Source organism: Trichomycterus rosablanca, chromosome 20 (assembly GCF_030014385.1).
Source record: "Trichomycterus rosablanca isolate fTriRos1 chromosome 20, fTriRos1.hap1, whole genome shotgun sequence".
Lineage (NCBI taxonomy): Eukaryota > Metazoa > Chordata > Actinopteri > Siluriformes > Trichomycteridae > Trichomycterus > Trichomycterus rosablanca.
In genome coordinates, this window is record NC_086007.1 from 16,194,419 (window position 1) to 16,210,667 (window position 16,249).

At 38.9% G+C, this 16,249-nt stretch overlaps 1 protein-coding gene across 1 annotated transcript in view; it reads right to left on the bottom strand.

Annotated features, from left to right (window-relative positions):
• aifm4 (apoptosis inducing factor mitochondria associated 4) overlaps window positions 1-16,249 on the bottom strand; it is a 30,751-nt gene that overhangs the window by 4,469 nt on the left and 10,033 nt on the right. Inside the window, exons 5-18 of the mRNA XM_063016787.1 lie at window positions 16,021-16,065; window positions 15,826-15,901; window positions 8,139-8,251; window positions 7,901-7,987; window positions 7,670-7,761; window positions 7,456-7,586; window positions 6,698-6,813; window positions 6,553-6,624; window positions 4,812-4,875; window positions 4,285-4,361; window positions 3,222-3,339; window positions 3,021-3,119; window positions 2,849-2,924; window positions 2,638-2,742 (exon numbers count right to left, since the gene is read on the bottom strand). Of these exons, the coding sequence (XP_062872857.1) occupies window positions 2,638-2,742; window positions 2,849-2,924; window positions 3,021-3,119; window positions 3,222-3,339; window positions 4,285-4,361; window positions 4,812-4,875; window positions 6,553-6,624; window positions 6,698-6,813; window positions 7,456-7,586; window positions 7,670-7,761; window positions 7,901-7,987; window positions 8,139-8,251; window positions 15,826-15,901; window positions 16,021-16,065 (1,271 nt within the window). The remainder of the gene's footprint in view (window positions 1-2,637; window positions 2,743-2,848; window positions 2,925-3,020; window positions 3,120-3,221; window positions 3,340-4,284; window positions 4,362-4,811; window positions 4,876-6,552; window positions 6,625-6,697; window positions 6,814-7,455; window positions 7,587-7,669; window positions 7,762-7,900; window positions 7,988-8,138; window positions 8,252-15,825; window positions 15,902-16,020; window positions 16,066-16,249) is intronic.

Consider the following 16,249-nt stretch of genomic DNA (forward strand, 5'->3'; position numbering starts at 1 on the left):
CTTTCGACAAGCTAAAAACACTCTTGACAACTGCTCCCGTCTTGCAGTTGCCCGACCCAGAGGAACCCTTCGTTGTCGAAGTGGATGCATCCGAGGTCGGGGCTGGGGCAGTTTTGTCCCAAAGAGTGGGGCCGGGGAAGAAGCTACATCCATGTGCCTTCTTCTCGCACCGCCTGACTCCAGCCGAGCGGAACTACCCGGTTGGAGACAGGGAACTCTTGGCCATTAAGTTGGCGTTAGAGGAGTGGCGACACTGGCTCGAGGGGGCCAAACATCCTTTTCTTGTCTGGACGGATCACAAAAATCTGTCATTCATCCAGCAAGTCAAGAGGATGAACTCCCGTCAGGCCCGGTGGTCCTTATTTTTTGGAAGGTTCAATTTTACACTGTCTTATAGACCGGGGTCCAAAAACGTCAAACCGGACGCTCTGTCTAGACAGTGGGAACCGACCAGGCCGGAGACCGGACCTGATCCCGTGATCCCCTCGACCCAGATAGCGGCCCCAGTCACATGGGGCATATCGAAGGTCATTCGGGATGCCCAACGGGCTGAACCCGACCCCGGTGGGGGACCTCCTGACAGACTGTACGTACCTTCATCCGTACGGCGTCAGGTCTTCGAGTGGGCTCATGCTTCCCCATTTGCGGCGCACCCAGGCGTGACTAAGTCCCTGGTCTTGCTGCGCCGAAGATTTTGGTGGCCGGGGATGGAGAATGAGGTACGTGACTTTGTCCGTGCCTGCTCTGTGTGTGCTCTTAACAAGAGTCCCAGAGAGCGCCCCAGGGGCCTTCTTCATCCGTTGCCAATACCGGCTAGACCGTGGTCCCACATTGCCCTGGACTTTGTGACAGGCTTGCCTAAGTCCAGAGGGTTCACGGCGGTATTGGTAATTGTCGACCGGTTTACCAAATCTTGCCTCTTTATCCCACTGCCCAAGCTACCATCCGCCATGGGCACTGCGCAGATCATTCTGAATCATGTGGTGAGAGCACATGGGGTCCCCTCAGACATTGTGTCAGATCGGGGCCCACAGTTTGTGAGCCAGTGCTGGCGGGCCTTTTGCCAACTTATTGGCGCGAAGGCCAGCTTATCCTCCGGTTACCACCCGGAGTCGAATGGGCAGTCGGAGAGGCTTATCCAGGATCTGAGCAAGATGCTCAGGTGCCTGACGGCAGGGAATCCGACCACGTGGTCGGATAAGCTGATGTGGGCAGAGTTTGCTCACAACACCCTGCATCATTCGGCGATCGGCATGTCACCGTTTGAAGCTCAGTTCGGGTACCCTCCTCCGCTCTTTCCTGAGCAGGAGCAGCAGGTAGCGGTCCCGTCTGTACAGCTTCATGTCCGCCGCTGCCGCGCCGCCTGGCGCAAAGCTAGGCAGGCACTTGTGGCCACCCAGCGCTCTGTGAAGCGCAAAGCTGACCGCAGGCGGCAGCCGGCTCTTACCTTCCGGCCAGGCCAACGAGTACTTGTTTCAACAAGGGATCTCCCCGTTCGAGGTGTTCCACATAAGTTGGCACCCAAGTACATTGGCCCGTTCAAGGTGGTAAAGCGGATTAACCCGGTGACGTATAGGTTGGAGCTTCCTCCCCGCATGAAAGCAATCGGTAGTCACGCCAACATCCCCGGTTCGAATCCACACTCTCTACAGCTGCCCAGCTTTCGTGTAGTTGCTGGGTAGACTCCTTATCGCTGTCTCTTTAAACGCTAACTTTAGCTTTAGCGGCTTTCACTCAGCGCTGTTTTGGCGTTGGTAGTAATTCCGGCATCAGTGCCTTTAGTTAATCGGAACATTGGATTCTCCAACCGCTGGGTGGCAACTCCGGAAAGCAATCGGTAGTCACGCCAACATCCCCGGTTCGAATCCACACTCTACAGTTGCTTAACGTTTCTCTCTTGTTTCAGATCGGTGTTCTTCAGCTTCCGTCGGAGTTTCCGATTGGGTTTTGTTTTGTTGTATGTTAGCTGTTTACCTTTTCTGTTGTCCTTATTAAATAAATAAAATATCTTTCCATATAATTTTACTTCTGCATTTGTGTCCCTTTCTTCCCACGTGACAAGTGCAAGACAAATACCCTAAACAGGGTGCCAGACCACTGCAGGAAATCCTTATTCATTTACAATAATTTAAACAAAAAAACAATGTCAATTCACTGGCATGGTTTTTGAAATGTGATTGGAAACCTCCAAAACTTGGGGTTTCCCAAGGAAACCCATATAGACATACAGACGTAATCACTGGGTGCAATGCAGTAACACACCCTGGACAGGATGCCAGGGTGCCTTAGCCACTCCTCTGTTCAGAAAGGTTTTCATGTCTTTGTGAAGACACCCAACCATGTGAAGCACCTCTACCCGCTACGGTAGTGGGCCAGCACAATTTACTAGTTAGCCTATGAGAAACTGAAAACTAAAAACAAACCTGTTCTCTGTTTCCACATTATGCAGGCACCCCTAAGCACAAATTTTACTGGCGTTGATGACATTTTCTCTAGTGTTATTGTTTTAATAAAGCAAAACATGCAGGGGAAAGTGTATCTATAGATTTGGTGTATATTAAATGTAGGTGTTGAAAACATTGTTAAGCTGCTAATGCTAAAGGTATTTAGTTTAGATTTTTGAATCAGGACACTCACTCAGCTTCTGACTTCGTGACTTTCTGCCCTGTTGTGAAGATTTCTGCTATTCTCGACACAGCAGGATCAAAGTTTAAACTGGCTGCTGCAACAACTTCATCCTCCCTGTATGGTGACATAAATGTTAATAACATGATAATATGAATTGTATTTGCAAGTTGTACAATATTGTACAATACAATACTAATTAGTAAACAAATCTCATAATTACTTTATATAAAATGCAAGGAACTTTCTCTCAACAATGCTTCCTTTGAAAATAATATCTGTGTAGCCTTCACCATATCCTAAAAGAAATTGAAAACAAATAAATTGATAATTTGTCATTATTAATATATACTATGTTTCATGAATTAACTGTAAAGACAATTTTCAACGGTCACCTGTATATCGAATACTCTTTCCCAGCAATACAGTCCAGAAGTACGGGACAGAGTGGAGTTCGGTCTGCTTCTTTAGCATGTTTAAAGCAGCAACTCGACCTTAAATACAAAATTGTAACAATAAAAAAAAAAAAGATTTTCTGGTTTTCTGGTTATTGTGCATGTTTTTTTTTTTTTTTTTTTTTTTTTATTCTGTTTTACCATGGGCTTGTGCCAACTGCCAATGTGCAATATTAACCCGTTTATTCCCGTGAGCTGAAAGAGGAAAAGACGCCACATCGCCAGCAGCAAAGACATCTGGAATGTTGGTTTTCATCAGCTTCAAACAAAGAACACAAATGAGAGATATATTTATAAAAGTATGAATTCTTGAATTGATTCCCACAGAAATAACATTTCTAAACCTGTTATTACTACATGATTACTGTAACTAGTGCATGATTTTGTACTGTCTAGATTGGGCTACTGCACAGTGTTGCTAGTTGGCTGCTGTGCAAGATTTTTTCCAAGGATAATGATGCTGGTGTTTTAAAAAGGAAATGAAAGTCAAATAATCTCATTCCAGTCATATGAAATAGCACATGTTCTACCAATACACAGTTCTGAATGTCCTGCTAATCTCCCAGAGCATTATAGCCCACACGATCACTTTGTTCAGTAGGGAGGACTTTTGTGTAATCCCTATTAATTGTAATGATGGTCATTTCTAGGATGACTGACAGCTCTGGTGGAAGATTTTCACATATTTCTCCTAAAGTCTTGAAGATTCCCAGAGGGTTTTTCTATCCAGATTAAAAAGGAACATGATTAACCCAGCTTATCCATAGCACTTGTGGTTAAATTTATTTATTTTTTATTAATTTTATAATTGTAGAATGTTTTATTAACATAATTTATGATAAATAAAGCATTTTAATATCAAGGACTTTGATATATTACAGTTATATAAATATTTTTTATTTTCAATTAATGTTTTATGTTTTACCACTGCTTTATTCTGGTAAGGGTCATGGTGGGTCTAGCTTGCATGGCATTGGCCAGTTATGTATGTAGATGCCTGTTCAGCAAATAACACAGTAGAGGATTCAAACCCTGGATCTTATGGACTAGCGTAATTTACTGCTGTGCCACTTATGCCCCATAACAAATAATAATAATAATGCCAACAAAAATAGTAATACAAAAAATTATTGTTTTAAGACAAAATAAAAGTTAAGATTATACGTTTCTTTATGCATATAAAATCTTTATTCAAGAACCTCACCTTGTCAACAATTATGTAACTTTTTGAATCAACTTCCACCATGCTGCCCTTTAAGAAATCAGAGTTTGGAATCACACCTAATAAGAAAACAGAGTTAGATATAAGAAACTGAATCTATCTTAATAGGATTTTCGTATGCATGAGGAAAGGCAGGTGCTACAATTCATTCCTACTAACAGACCTTTGTCAAAGTGTATATTTTAAAATTAATGTTTTAATACAATTGTATCTCTTGCAGAAAACAAATATTATTGGTTTGGATAAAGATGTGAACACACTAAGAGAATATTAATGTGCATTTAGTTGGAAATGATTAGTTAGAAATCTCATAAATTATATTGCAATTCGATGTACAAATGTTTAAACAGTAGTAAACAAAAAATAAGGAAATACAAAGTCTAATAAATATTTTGTTAAATATTCTTGCTAAGGAACATGAGTATTGCGTGTGTGCATGCTGCCATCCATTACTGGGTAACGTGTACATACGAATGCTTTTAGTTACCTGCACCTTTGTTTATTCTTACCTATTCCAACAATTACGACATCTGCTGGCAAGACATCACCATTTCTCAAAATAACCTGCTTCACCTAAAGTAAAAAATAACCCGTATCACTCATAATGAAGAAATGAAATTTAATTCAGCTCATTCAATACTTTGTAGAAGCCCCTTTTGGCAGGAATCACAGCAGCAAGTCTATTTAGATGTTTCTCTACAAACTTTGCACAGTTGGATTTAGGCAGTTTATCCCATTCTTTAAGATAGAATCTCTTAAGGTCTGTCAGATTGGATGGTGTATGTCTGTAACCTCTCTCCACAGATGATCAGTGTGGTTTAAAATCTTGTCCTGTAGCCAATCCAGGCAATTATATTATATTATACTGTATATATATATATATTGTTATGAAGAGAGAGGTCGGACCCAAAGATGCAGAGTAAAAGGTTTCTTTTTATTTAACAATAAATAATAAAATACCGTCAAAACTAAACAAAAAAGGAGAACAGAAAACAAATCGGGGAATCCCGATCGAGCCTCCGACGTCACTGGCAACTGAAAAAGAGAAAGAAAATACAAAGGAACAAATTGGCGGACACGAGGCGCGAACCCGGGTCGCTCACTCGCGGACCAACTGCCTATCCAACAGCGCTACGGCGCGGCTGAAAGCACAACAGCTCCTTAGGGTTATAAGGAGTATAATGAGAAAGGGATCTCCGGATATTAATCCGTGAGAGACACAAAGCCCCATAAAAGCGGGCTTTTTAGAGAAACCAGACCGGCACTGTCACCAGCACGGGATTGCTGGGAGGAAGCCGATTTGAAAAAGGGGAAAAGAAGAGAGACGTGGATTCGAACCGGGGTTGCTCTACTGCCAGTGCTGAGCTTACACCACTCAGCCAAACCGGCGCCAATGAACCCGGGAATCTGACAGCGTCTTAACAAGACTGCGGTCGTATGACTAATGCGCTAGCATTAGCCCGCTGCTAACCATGCAAGCGGGGGAAGTAGCAAAATCAAAACAAACCGCAGCGCGAGGGCTGCACGGAATCGCACCAGCTTTTCTTAATAAAGAGCTCTAAGCCCTAAAAATACCTCGGCCTTACGACCTACACACCCAACCACTATACAGTGCCTGGGGAACCGAACTAACCCTAAGAAAGAAAAAGGACTGATGCGATGCAGCCATAGACCAAAAAGAGAACAAAAGGTGCGACGCCTGCAGTGTGGCGACACCCCCTTAAATAGGAGGCTCGCACCTGCAGGTCGTTCGCCCTAATCAGCTGGCCTCCTATTTGAGGCCACGCTGCCCTTTGTTCTGTAACGCCTGCGAGGCTGGGAACTGGTGGTCTGTTCACCAGACCTCGCAGGCACCCTAACATATATATATATATATATATATATATTATATATACAGTATATATATATATATATATATATATATATATATATATATATATATATATATATATATATATATATATATATAGATAGATAGATAGATAAGATAGATAGATAGATAGATAGATAGATAGATAGATAGATAGATAGATAGATAGATAGATAGATAGATAGATAGATAGATAGATAATACTTCAGTAAAAAGAGTCTTTGGTGTTTAATTTATAAATGGTTTTGTCAAACGGTTTGTCAAATTGTAGATTTATGGGTAATACCATATTCAATCAAAATAAAATACACAACACAATAAAAAGTGCAAAAAGTCAAAGGACAGAACAAAACAATGCATTTTAATTTGGTTAGTCTTACCTTTCCGTTTTCCCCTCTCATCTCAGTCACATCACTGTTCATGTAGAATCTTACATTCTTCTCTTCCAGAATCTTTAAACATAAAATGTTTACAATACAAAAATGGTGCACAACTCACATAAAAGAATTAAACATATTCTCTAACCTGCATGGTCATTTTGCCAATATCTGGTCCCAGTGAGAACTGGTAGGGACACTCAGATTTGCCCACAACTGCCACGCTACCTGCTTTGTCAGACAGAAAAGCTGCTACCTCCATACCTACATGAATAAAAAAATGGTTTATAGTGTTTGCAGAAATGTTCAAGTCTCATAATAAGCTGTCTTCATCATAGAAAATGTTTAATGTCATATACAATTGTTCAGAAATCAGAAAGGGCTTTATTGTCATTATATGATTCATATAATGAAATTGCAGAGGCAAAAACGGGTGCATACAAACAAACATAAGACCAAGACAAAGTATTAATAAAGTATTATCCAAGTTAAAATATGAATAATTAAATATTAATGATAGAAAATACATTCTAATTTGTCACCTTCTGCTAAGATAAAGTTTAGCTGGATAGTCAGATAAAATAAAAAAACACTACAAGGCAGATCTCCCATGGATTAGAAGATTCTAAAACACAGGTGTCACTGCAGGAGCATAGGCTTCTTCTTTGCAGCCTCTATGCTAATTAAAGGCTTGTCTGACTGTGAACAATGTCATCTTTGTTCCAGCAGCTTCTAATTGATGGTAGACCTGTTCTTCATTATTTTTTGGTGATTTTGGATTAAATCATTACCTGTGACGTAAGGTAATAGTTTGTGTTTTCTTAATGACATTGGCAAAGAAACCACTGTTTCACATACCCTATATGTCCTTAACACATGTATTTAGGCATTTTACTTCAACTGTACCTATGAATGAGGTTCCAATGATGACCACACTGTTGCCCACACTCATCTTATAAATTTCTGCTGCATCCTTGTAGTTTTGAAGGAGTTTCACATTTTCCAACTCAGCACCAGGACACTGCAAGCCTCGTGCTCTACAACAATCCGAATAAACATCAGTTATTATTACCTTAAGCAAAGCAATCAAAATAGAAAAACAATAAAAAAATAAAAATACCTAGCTCCTGTAGCGACTAAGAGCTGATCATATTGTTGAGTGGTACCATCATTAACAGTTACTGTTTTCCCTTGTGTGTTTACTGAAACCACCTGTAAATGAAAAACAGTAAGCCAGTCAAATGACCTTTTATACTTTGCTATTATATATTAATTGTCCATTTTTACTATAAATCACAATTTATTTTAGAAAATATTGATTTGTAAATTTTGTACAGCATTTTCTGCTTACTTCCTTTCCTGTCAGTACTTCAATACCATGCAGTTGTAGAAAGTCACTTGATCGAAGGAGAATTTTTTCACTCTCTATATTCATGGCCTGTAGGAGATACAGATTGTTACATAAAATAAGCAACAAACTGTAAATGAAAAAAGTAAAGTGTTCCTTTCCATTGATCTCCAAATAGTTTTATTACATTTTCAGGACCTCTAAACATGGTGGGTCTGACTTGTCTTGTCTTTATTCTCACCTTACTAAGTTTGGTCTTGTCAAGAGGAAGCTGCTCATCTTTGGTAACCATTATAATTCTTCCAGTGTAACTGTTTTGTCGAAGGGTTTCTGCACATTGCAATGCAGCAGGGCCTGTGAGAGTGTGGCACAAATTAAGGGTTTACTATAAAAACACATCTTCCATTAACAAAAGTAAGGAGATGGTAATTGGTGGAACTGTAAAGCTCAATAACTTTTAACATAGTGCATTATTGTTTATTTTCTTAGAGCACTGCTCATTGTTCAACTAGTTGTGTCCAATTCCCTAATGGGAACTTCCTCTACCACAACAGACCTTTATCCTGACCGGGAAGGGCCACTGATTATCACATGCCCCCACTGACACACGTTGCCGACCACCTTCTTTTACCTGCCAGAGTCTAACAGAGAGAATATTGTGCAGAAAGTAATACACTACCATGTGATATTAAGCATCTCTTGTGCGGGTGCCTCATTCAGTCAGCTGAAGCCAAAATCGCATTAGCAAGCACCCCTCAAGAGCCAATCGAGTCTTGTGTGGGTGCCTGGCCAGTCAAAAGTACTGCTTAGATTTTAGATTAAGAGCTTAAAATCTTAGCAGTGGTGGGCTAGAGCATTAGACCGCTGCACTACAACACTTGGTTTCAACACTTGCTTGTCAAGCGCTTCAACATTGTGCTTTCTAGACAGTGCAAATGCACACAAGCCTAAGCACACTACACTAAGTGTTGGCTGTACTGACACAAAGCACATTTCCAGAGGGGTATGGATCAGTGCAAATACAAAAATGCAGTCATTCTTACATTTACTTTGACTTTTATTTCATTGCAGACAGTATGAACCCAATGTATTTTAGGATTTTTCTGGTCAACTTTTATTTGTTACTATACATCAATTTCTGCATTTCAGGCCTGCAACACATTGCAAAAAAGTTGGGACAGTAAAGCATTTACCACTTGTAATGTTGCCATTCCTCACACCACTTAAAATACATTTTGGCAGCATATGTTGCTCTAAAATCTCAATGTACTTTTCTGCATTAATGCTGTAAATTACTTTTGTCAAGGACACTGACACAACCCCATGCCATGACAGACCCTGGATTTTGGCATTTTGACCGGCCAGTAACAGTCTGGATGGTCCTTTTTGTCTTTGGTGCGACATTTTTGGTCTATCCCAGATGCCTCAGAGCAGACCTGTGCCCCTTCTGGGAATGGTTAACATAAAACTTAAGTGGCATTTGTAAATAGAACTCTGTATTGTAGTGCTTGACAAATTAATCCACTTTATTGTCAAGCTGATAATAGTCCAAAACTGAAATATCTATATCTAATAGAATTTAAAGTTGCATTTTTTTGATGCAATGGCGGACTGTGTTGAGTGACAACAGTCTTTAGAAACCTGAAATGCAGGAATAGATGTATATTAACAAATTAAATTAAGCTGACCAGACAAAACATAAAATCTTGGGTTTATACTGCAATGAAATAGAGGTAAAAAATAAATGTAAGAAACTCCACTTTTTATTAGCATTTTCTATAATGTCCCAACTTTTTCTCATTTGCAGTTTGTTATTATAGCAGCATTAAAGTAGCCAATAGCATTTTACTGCATGTTGTTTTAAATCTGATTCTGGAGTTGGGTGTGCACAAATAAATGTATTTTCTCATGTATGTTTTATGATTAGGTGTTGCCATAGCAAATTGTAAAAAAAAAAAAATCCTGTACAGTGTAAAATAAATATTTATATATATATTTTTATATCTTGGGGATAGGTTGAAATCAGCCATCACAAATCAAAATTTGGACTATACAAGATAATATATGGTCTCACAAAGGTATTTTGAGGATGGGGTTAAATCCCCCCATTATTACTAAAATAAAGGTCTCACAAATGTATCATTGGAATGAAGTTAAATCCCCCACCATAACTCAAATACAGGATATTTGTGAGAACACATGGTCTCAAAAAGATATTACTGTGTATGGGGATATATCCACCATAATAACACAAATACAGGAAACAGAAAAGATTAAAGTCCTGCTCTGATTAAAGTACTGCTCTAGATTTGGTGGACCAGAGTCCCGACATGAGGAGTACAGACTACTGCATACAGCTTTCATATGCTTTTCACCAACACAAAGACATTTTTCCAAACAGCATGACTAGCTTAAAATTCTGAGGCATTTGATTCTTGCCTTTTTATTATTTTTTTTGAATTGTTGTGTTTGTGCCATGTTCTGTACTGTAAATGAAATGTGCTATAGAAATAAGTATAGAAATTAATTTTATTATTATTATATCTAGTGTGATGAGTATCATCGAATTTGCAACCCAAATCTTTGGCTCAAATAATTAAATATTTAAATTAACCAAAGATAGCATAAGAACTCCCTACAGAACTCCTACTTCCTCTAACATAACATGTAAGCATGTCTCAAATGTATTGCGGTCATGTTACTCAAGCAGTCAAAGTATATTTGTATTGTTGTATTACGTTGTCATTAGCTCAAACTGAAATGACAGTGAACTTTGACTGTGACTCTGTAAAATGTTCATTTCAGATTAGTGACTCAGTTTTAGCATTAACTGCCAGCACTGCATGCACGATTTGGGACTTTACCAGGTCAATGAAAGATTAAGCGACTATGTGAACTACATTTTTGCGACACCTGATCATAGAAAGAAATCTCGTGTATTTTTGGAATGCAGCGACAAAACCTGATTCCAAAAAAATTCCAGCGGATTTTTTCACATTTTTCAACAGCTAAGCGGGAAATGTGCAGGTTCCTTGGTATGGCAGGATACTATCAGTATTTTTGTAAAAATTGTCACTGCTTGTGAGTCCCCTTACGAATCTGCTTAGTGCCACTGCCCCATTTGTATGGTTCCCAGACACTCTTTCTTGGCTGATTAGTCACTTGTTCTCTGGAGTCTCTGGTATTAGCTGCATGTGCATGACTCAAGTGCTGTTTTAATCCAAGAAGATGACTTGAAGGTTGACCATCTAGTTTGCTACTTCCCTAAGATGTTTTGAGGCATCAGCTTTTATATAATACAGTCAAGAAAGAGGCACTACCTTTTTGCTTGCTCTGCAACACTGAGATTTATTTAGGTGGCAGTAATAAGTCTCGTGGAAGTTACGCCCTCCAAGTCCAAGTCCTGGCCAATAGATAGCTGAATGTATTGTACATGAAAATGTGACAGCAGCAAATGGATCGCTTCAATTTTTGTAAAAGCTGATAATCTCATCCACCAATCGGAGCAGTGGGTTCCACATGCAGGAGGCAATGCCTACTATTTAAAAGCAGCTGTCAGTTGGCATGACTTGTGCTCATTCACTATTTGGCTTTACTAGTGTGTGTGACTTTGTCTTTGCTGTTTCTGTATAGTTCACCCCAATTAGTGTTTTGTACTGTGTGTTCTTTTGTGAATGGTGTGACACTACTGTGTAGTCTTTGTTAATTACTTTGTAGATTCATTGTAAATAGTCATTGTCTGTTATCGCCTGTATATATTGTTGTGGTCATCCCTTTTGTAGAAATTGCTTATGGTTGTCCCTGCTTTTTGTTCATACTCCCTTTCTAGCCACTTTATAATTGGGTTCACTTGCATTTGCTATGACTAGCTATGATGTTTCATCCGAGTCTACCTCCATTACAACCAGTGATGGCATAGTTACCTTGAAAAAGTAATCTGATTACTGATTACTCCTTTAAAAAGTAACTTAGTTACTTTATGGATTACTTGATTTTAAAAGTAACTAAATTAGATTACAAGTTACTTTATTAGTTACATTCAGCAGCTGCCGTAATGCAACTGGAGCTGCGTAGGCGATTGAAGCGGTGGGCTTGTTAAGTCTGACGTCACACGTGACGTTCGGACCATTTCCGGGTCCAAACGCAAACAACTATGATATGATAAGATAAGATAAGGCTGAACCTCTGAACCTTTTTATATATATATTGTAAAAGCAATATTGCACTAATTGTAATTTTCTATGTTTATTGTCATAAATATTTCCTGTTTGGTTAAATAATACTTATTTGAAGTGGAGACTTGGTATTTTAACTATTGATAATTTTTCCTGGTAATCAATGTATGCTGTTATTCATTAGTCCTCTTTGGTTAGCCCTTAAGAGGGCAGAATTGTATTGGCTCTATATACGGAAAATATATATAAAAAGAGACGGAAAAAAAGAAAGAGGACGCGGAGCAATAGATTTTTTACCGTAGTTTTGTTTGTTATACGCCAATTGCGAACATATTGAGTTTTTATTTTGTTTTTATAAGAAACTTGGATTAATGGATAAGCCAATTTAAGAAGAAAGTTAAAATAAATAATGTTTGTGGAAAACTTATGGAAAACTCTGTGTCGCTGTCATTGGAAATTGGGTTTACAAACACGAGTCATAAACTTCTAGTCCTTCTCAATAGCGATCTGGATGAGAAAAGGTCTTTTATATATATATATATATATATATATATATATAAATATATATATTTATATATTTATATATATAGACAAGATGTGCAGTACACTAGTTCATGTCATTATTTAATTTCATGTCAACTCATCAAGAGGTAAGCGGTCATATTTTTAATTCATTACATGAAAACTGACATTTCTGACTCTTTGGTTTTACTTTTAATCAGTATAGCTTATAGCTTATAAAAATAAAAAATCCAGGATATCACATGTAAATTATATGAACATATTACATGTAAATTAAAAACAGCTTGAAACACGTGTAATGAATATACAATTTGACAGTTTACATTAAATTATGAACAAAAATATTACTTCATGATATCTAATTGCAAGAAAAGCGGTAGAAAGACAGTTGGGTAGTTTTTTTCCGACTCGGACACAGCACTGTGGTATATTGAAAATACGAGGGGTCTCAGCCAACTTGGACCCGGATGTGACGTTTCATAAGGTCGACACGTCACGACTTAACAAGCGGATAAGAAACAAGAAAGACGCGGAAAAAGAGTCCTCTGTTCACAAGTGTAAGTAAGACAAATAAATAACAAAAAGACGATAAAAATCCTAAATTTTGGCGAGTGGGTTTTGTAATGAGTCTGTAACTATGGTGACTATGGTGATATTACGTCATCACGTCCCCGTCGGGCTGCGTCCGAAATCACTACTTTCATACTGAAAAGTATGCAGTTATTAATCATTTTTAAGCATTAAGCATTTATTAAGCAGTACACGAAAAATATCCGAATAATTTACTGCTTGGGCAGCATTTTTTGTGTATGCGAACACAGCACACTTGCGTACTAAAAGAGCTTACTTCTGTACCGGCAAGCAGTGCGCACTACCTCTAATTAAACTATGCGATTTTGGACACAGCCATCGTTTTTCGGTTGTCACTACTTTATAAATGTCACCGCGTCACCTGCAGCTGTGGAGCAGACGCGACAGGCAAAACGAAACCGCTAGAAGTATGCCAGCTTGTAAGCTTGCGAAGGCGCGTTCGGCTTCGCGCAACGCTCGCGAATTTAGTTTCGCTGGAAGTATGCTGAGGCCTTAAGTATGCGATTCCGGAGACGCAAAAAGAAAGCAAAAATATATCTTTTTACTAAGGAAAATGACAAAAATAGTAACGCACAGTAACTTGGATAAGTAACTTTAATCTGATTACTGGATTGGAAATAGTAACGCGTTAGATTACTCGTTACTGAAAAATGTGGTCAGATTAGAGTAACGCGTTACTAAGTAACGCGTTACGTGACATCAGTGATTACAACACACCCAATTTATGTTATTGCCTAACACTAGACAGGTTGTAACAGCCAATACTAATCTAAACAACTGCAAAAATGGAAACAGAACCCAAGTGCAAATGTTTCAACCAAAGTAGAACAATACTGTTGCTAAAAAGCCACTAACAAAACAGGGGACAATCACAAATAAAAGAAGTGGCCAAATTAATAAAAACAAAGTAACATATAAAAGACACAAAAACATCTGCAGCACACAATGGAGAAAATAAATAGGATAGCACAGAACTGTGAACTGGGTGTCACAATATGACAGGCTGTTCTGTCAGTCTGCACCAGGCCAGCTCTAGGCACCACAACCCCACCATCTGGCACCCTTCACACATAATGTGGATTTACGGGTGGGTGGGGTCTGCTCCTGAAAAGGGATGTCATGCTGCCTCTGAGGCAATCCACTTTCCCAGGGTGTTTCCATTCTGATGCCCAAAGCTCTGCAACACTGGAGCCAGTTCCCAGAAAAGCTGGCAAGTGTAATTCACTTCAGGTGATTGTCAATAAAGAGAGAATGACTTATTATTTGTGTCTCTGTGTTCCCTCTGTCAGCCAAAAATGCAGCTGCCAAGTTACATGGATTAAGTGCAGATATACATGTACACAGCTTACGTGTTTTAAATGGTCTGGCTATTCACAATGAAAGTGAGAGTGACTGACCAACAGTAAAGTTTTTGTAGCTGGCAGTTTACACAACCTTTCAGTATTTGTGTTAGCCAAATTTTTATTTAGTATCCAAGCATGACTCACTGCAGTGTTTATACATGTATTTTATTTCCAAAAAAAAAATCTAGTTCTTAACGGGTGGCTGCTCAAGAGTGGGAAGAGAGGGGGCATGTGTTAGTTACTGCCCTCTTCAGTCAGGCGTGGAGGTCAGCAGCAGAAAAGGCAAAAATGCAAATCAGGCAATTGGATATGACTAGACTGAATATCCTAGATATTAATTATTGAGTAATTATTAGATATTAATTATATGAATAGACTAGACGGGGGCCGTTCTGGTTCGTGAACTTGATTTTGAACCGGGTTTCCACCGAAGAAAAGAGGTTCCAGACAGCGAACTAGCGGGCCAATCTGGCTCCACAGAATACTTGGTTTTTCAGCCCGAACCGTGACGTAACCTGTGGGCGTGTCATGTTGTACAACATAGCGACAGCAACAATGGTGTCGGCTGGTGTCTCGTATGGAGCTAGATGCTGAATTTTTATCTTTTAAAGTTCACCTAATTACATTTTGAGCCAGTTTGCCGCTGATATTTTCAAAGCGCCTTTTAAAAGATGAATTGTGTGATATGACGTGATAAGTGACCCGGACAGAACGAAAAATGCTTAACGTGAAAAATAAAGCGTGAAGCTTTTTCGACTCCCTGAGCTGCATAAACAGCACACGTGTAAATAATGTGGTATTTTAGAGTAGATTTGATGTTTATTTCACACAGATGGATGTTCGTGTTGTGGAACTTTAGTGATGTTTCACTGCTCAAGTCGAGTGCTGAGTAAACCGGCTATTTGCGCCGAGAGTCGCGGTGAAAGTGAAGCGCAAAACGCTTCTCATGTCAATAAACTAAAGAAAACAACAACTGAGACAAACACGTCACGTTTTCTTATCACCGATCCATGCTTTTTGCATAAAAACGAACATCTGTAACAGCAGCACAAATGCTCACACATAATCTACACACTCCGCCATGATGATACTACTCTTAACTTTCGTTAAGCAACGCCCATCGATGATGACGCTGCTTGGTTCTCAAAAACTGGTGGAAACGCACGTCGGTTCTCTACAGAACACCAAGGTTCTGAGAAACCTGAACAGAACCGGTTCAAGAACTATTTTTTGGTGGAAAAGAGGTAGGACAATTGGGGGAAATGCAAAATTTAAATAAAAAAAAACTAGTTCTTACCTCCTCCAATCAAAAGAACAGTGTGGCAGACCCCGGGGACTTGACAGCTCATTTGTTTAACACGTTTAGTCACATTCTGACAAGGAAAATTACAAAAAAAGATCCTTCTGTTAATTAGTACTACACTTTAACTAAGAGCTTTATTTATTCTCTTCTGTGTTTGTGACATGTCATCACACAAAATACAACACTGACCTTTTTACTTGCTGTGACATAAACTTTACCACCTTCAACTTTTACCTAAACATTGATAGATACATTTAAAACAGTTGAGCCAAATGTACCAATACATTTAAAACATATAAGGAAAAAGATTACATATCATTAGCTGTGCAAATATGATTAAAAAAAAAATACAAAAATAACAAAGCCACCATAATGTAGTCTACTTCATGTAAAGATGTGCATTTTCCCACTCTGTGTT